The sequence below is a fragment of the Triticum aestivum genome, chromosome 1D (genome assembly GCF_018294505.1).
Source record: "Triticum aestivum cultivar Chinese Spring chromosome 1D, IWGSC CS RefSeq v2.1, whole genome shotgun sequence".
Taxonomy (NCBI): domain Eukaryota; kingdom Viridiplantae; phylum Streptophyta; class Magnoliopsida; order Poales; family Poaceae; genus Triticum; species Triticum aestivum.
This window is the reverse complement of record NC_057796.1, coordinates 415178108-415181597: the sequence shown is the minus strand read 5'-3', so window position 1 is coordinate 415181597 and position 3490 is coordinate 415178108. Positions and strand designations below refer to the sequence as shown.

The 3490-nt window shown below is 53.5% G+C and overlaps 1 protein-coding gene across 1 annotated transcript; it reads right to left on the bottom strand.

The window, feature by feature from the left end:
• Window positions 1-184: 184 nt before the first annotated feature.
• On the bottom strand, window positions 185-1710 carry LOC123172114 (peroxidase 1-like). The gene is made up of 3 exons (XM_044589143.1): window positions 1421-1710; window positions 1154-1339; window positions 185-1059 (listed from the first exon to the last, which is right to left on the bottom strand). Exons 1-3 carry the CDS (start codon window positions 1628-1630, stop codon window positions 472-474), a joined length of 984 nt encoding a protein of 327 aa, XP_044445078.1. The 5' UTR covers window positions 1631-1710; the 3' UTR covers window positions 185-471.
• Between the last annotated feature and the right edge of the window lie 1780 nt (window positions 1711-3490).

Sequence of the window (3490 nt, the reverse complement as noted above, 5' to 3'; positions counted from 1 at the left end):
AACACAAAGATACACTTCGTAACGAGAAGAGACTAAATGCACGCCAACACTCAAAAAATTGGTGAGGCCGCGGTTGATAGATGCTATCCAACCAGCCCCAAAAGCAACTAAATTAAAATAGTCTAATATAACTCGTCTTTTTACTAGTACATACGAAACATTATGATGCTCTAAGATAAAACAAAAAACACAACAAAACTTTATTTATGTAACATCCTAAAATAAAACAAGACAACTTAGACAGAACTAGTAAGCGTGACATGAATCTCCAGATGACAACGCACAACACGTCAGATGTGTCAATTTCAAAGTGTTTGTCGTGTGAACAAGAAATTCACATGGTTGTAACGAAACAATAGATTAATGAAAGAAAAAGATTTGGGAGAGTAAGGAGCTATAACAATCTTACAGTAATTTACAGGGAAAAAAGGATGGTCACGAATCAAAACAGCCTTGTACTTCGTCGGTGGTTTAATGGTTAACCACGCTGCACTTCTTCCTGATCTCGCCCTGGCTTCCGGTGAGCGGGTTGGCGTTGCCCATCTTGATCATGGAGGCGGCGAAGTCTGCGAAGAACTCGTCCTTGAAGGCGCCGGTGGCATGGCGCTGGACGTAGGCGCGGGTGAAGGGGTCGGTGAGGAGGGCGCCGTCAGAGTGGAAGAGGCCCCTCCGCTTGCTCACCAGCTTGAAGTAGTCGGTGTCGAAGGTCTTGAAGCTGCCGGGGTCCATCTCCACGAGGGTGGTGTTGTCGTTGAGGCTGGCACACTTGCTTTTTAGCCGCATCATGTACTGCGGCTCCAGCGAGGGGTCGATGTCGCTGGGGTTCTCCATGCCGGTGAAGTTGTAGAGCCGGTCGGAGAAGGAAAAGCAGTGCGACGTCCCGATGGTGTGCCCGGCGGACAAGACGACAAGGTCCTTTGTGTCGAGGTTCACGGCGGCGAAGAGCTGGGTGAGCACGGTGAAGTTGGAGGTCGGGGGTGGCAGAGCGTCAGTCTCGTTGGAAATGGACACGCTGCCGTCTCGCCGGCCGAGAGGAACTGTCCAGAATGGACCCTTGCTCTGGAGAAACCATGATCGAGCAGCATTAGAATTTGGCTTCCACACGTATATACCGTGTCATTTGCAAAAGAGAATGTCCTAGTACTCTACTCACCAGCCATACTGCGTCCCTGGCAATGAGGGCGAGGATGTCGGCGCAGGAGACGGTGTCGGGGCAGGCCTTCTCCACCGCGGCCTTCACCCTCTCGACAAAGCCGAAGCCTCGCAGCGTCTGGTTCGGCTGCGCGTCCTTCTCCGCCGTCTTGTTGGCCGAGTCCAGCAGAACCGAGCCGTCGCACCCCTGCATTCATGGCGGTCACTGGTCAGGCCACAGCACACAACATGGTACGGACGGAAACTGATGCATGCAAATGCAGCTTACCCTGACGAAGCAGTCGTGGAAGTGCATCCGGAGGAGCGGCCCGGCGAGGCTGGGCGCCAGTGACAGCGCCCTCACCATCTCCTTCCTCACGACTTCCTCCACGCTGGGGCACGACTCGCTGTAGAACTTGTCGTGCAGCTGCGCCCGCGCGCACGTCGCCGCCACCGCCGCGAGCAGCAGCGCCACCATCGTCGGAGCCCTGGACGCCATCTTCTCAGCCAAGAAGCTTGTTTCTTGCTTGGCTATGCAAGAAACGACGATGGCTAGGTGACTAGTTGATCAGGGGAAGCTTGAGCTGCTGCTGCTGCTGATGGACTGGCGCCGGGGAAATATATAAGCGCCGGAGTGTCCCCACGCCTGCATGTGGTGGGCTGTCCTCCGGAGCAGCAGGTAAAATTCGTATGGTTTAATGAGTTGTTCCTTGTTCCTTGTTTGCACTCTGCGGAATCTTTGCCGTGGCAGGTACACCGGCGGCCACCGTACGTATAATGGAGGCGGACGGACAGCCAGACGGAAGCACATCACTATATTAGATGAATTCGCTAATTTTCTCTAGACACCAATCTACTCACTAACTTACTAATTAGTAATCACGGAGCAAACTGCGGTGCCAAGTTGTAATCAACAAAGGCTACGTGCAATGAGTGAATGCCACCACCAACTGGTAGTTTGAAGACATGGAAATCTCATGATCTGTACATTTGTACCGGCGCCACATGATATCTGGAATATATCACTACTGGAATTTCCAAGTTTTCGAGTGCAGAAAAACTTGGCGAAAGCCGTTTCCCACTCGGCAGAGACTTTGCCGAGTGTAGTTCTCGGCTAAGGGTACTCGACCCGAACATCATAGCCAATGCCACAAACATCGCACAAACAAAAGGATCATAACAAATCACAAGTTTTTCATAAAACTAACACACTACTTGAATTTCAACATACCCCGAGTGCTCGGCTAAGGGTACTCGACCCGAACATCATAGCCAATGCCACAAACATCACACAAACAAAAGGATCATAACAAATCACAAGTTTTTCATAAAACTAACACACTACTTGAATTCCAACATACCCCGAGTGCTTGGCTCTTCACCGAGGGCCAAACCATGGGCACTCGGCAAACAGATATACGCCGAGAGTAGTAACCCGTAAAGACAAGAACATGACAACGAGATGTTGTTGCCGAGCACAAGACACAGCGAAGAATGCACAGTCAGCAATCGCCACAGACACCGAGAGCATCACACGTCAAAGGGATCCCACGTGGCTGTATGCATCTGACAGCTTCGTGACTTGCGCTTGTCTTTACCGAGAGCTAAACCGGGCTGCTCGGTAGCCCACCTGTCACTGAAACATTCTGACCTGACAGGTGGATCTATTGGACCCTCCTGTCACTAAAACATTTCAAATTAGTATTTGATAATTTTTTAAAAGAAATAATATGAATCCAGAAATATTTTCTTTGTGGAGAGCTATGCAGTCCCGCTCGACATCCCACTGTAGACTGAAACATCTTGACTTGGCAGGTAGGTCTGTGGGGCCCACCTGATAGGGCATGCTCTTGGAAAAGAATGGCACTACTGGGGTGCTACCTTTAATGAGAGGCGCCTGCACTCGGAAAAGAATGGCACTACTGGAGTGCTACCTTTGCCGAGAGGTGCCGTCGGGAAAGTCTATCCTATCGCTCAGGTGACCCCTCTTCCGAGCGTGAGCTCTTGGTAAAGCATGTATTTCCGAGTGTTGTTCTCGGAAATATGTCCCATTGCTCCCAACCCGCTCCCTCCCGCTAGGCTCTCGCTAGGGTTTCCGCCGCCGCCGGCGGCGCCCTAGCCTCCTCTCGCCGCAGCCGGTCGCCGGGGCGCGCGCCCCGACGCATCCCGCCCTCCTCTTCCCCCTCCCCTCCCGTTCCCGCCCTGCGCCGCCTCCCCGGGAGGTGGCCGGGGCGGCGCGCCCCTTCCCTTCCTCTCGGCCCCCTCCTCCGGTGGTTCTCCCCCGCTGCCGCCGGCGGGTGCCCCCGGCGCTGGCCCGGGTGGTGCCGGCGGCGGCGGGCCCTTCTGTCCCCGCGCGCTC

Bases quoted from the DNA above. Each gene is read 5' to 3' on its own strand.
- LOC123172114 (XM_044589143.1), bottom strand. From the start codon at position 1,630: ATGGCGTCCAGGGCTCCGACGATGGTGGCGCTGCTGCTCGCGGCGGTG. The intron at 1,340-1,420 runs GTAAGCTGCATT...CCATGAATGCAG, and splicing joins TCCACGACTGCTTCGTCAGG to GGGTGCGACGGCTCGGTTCT. The intron at 1,060-1,153 runs GTGAGTAGAGTA...TGGTTTCTCCAG, and splicing joins CCAGGGACGCAGTATGGCTG to AGCAAGGGTCCATTCTGGAC.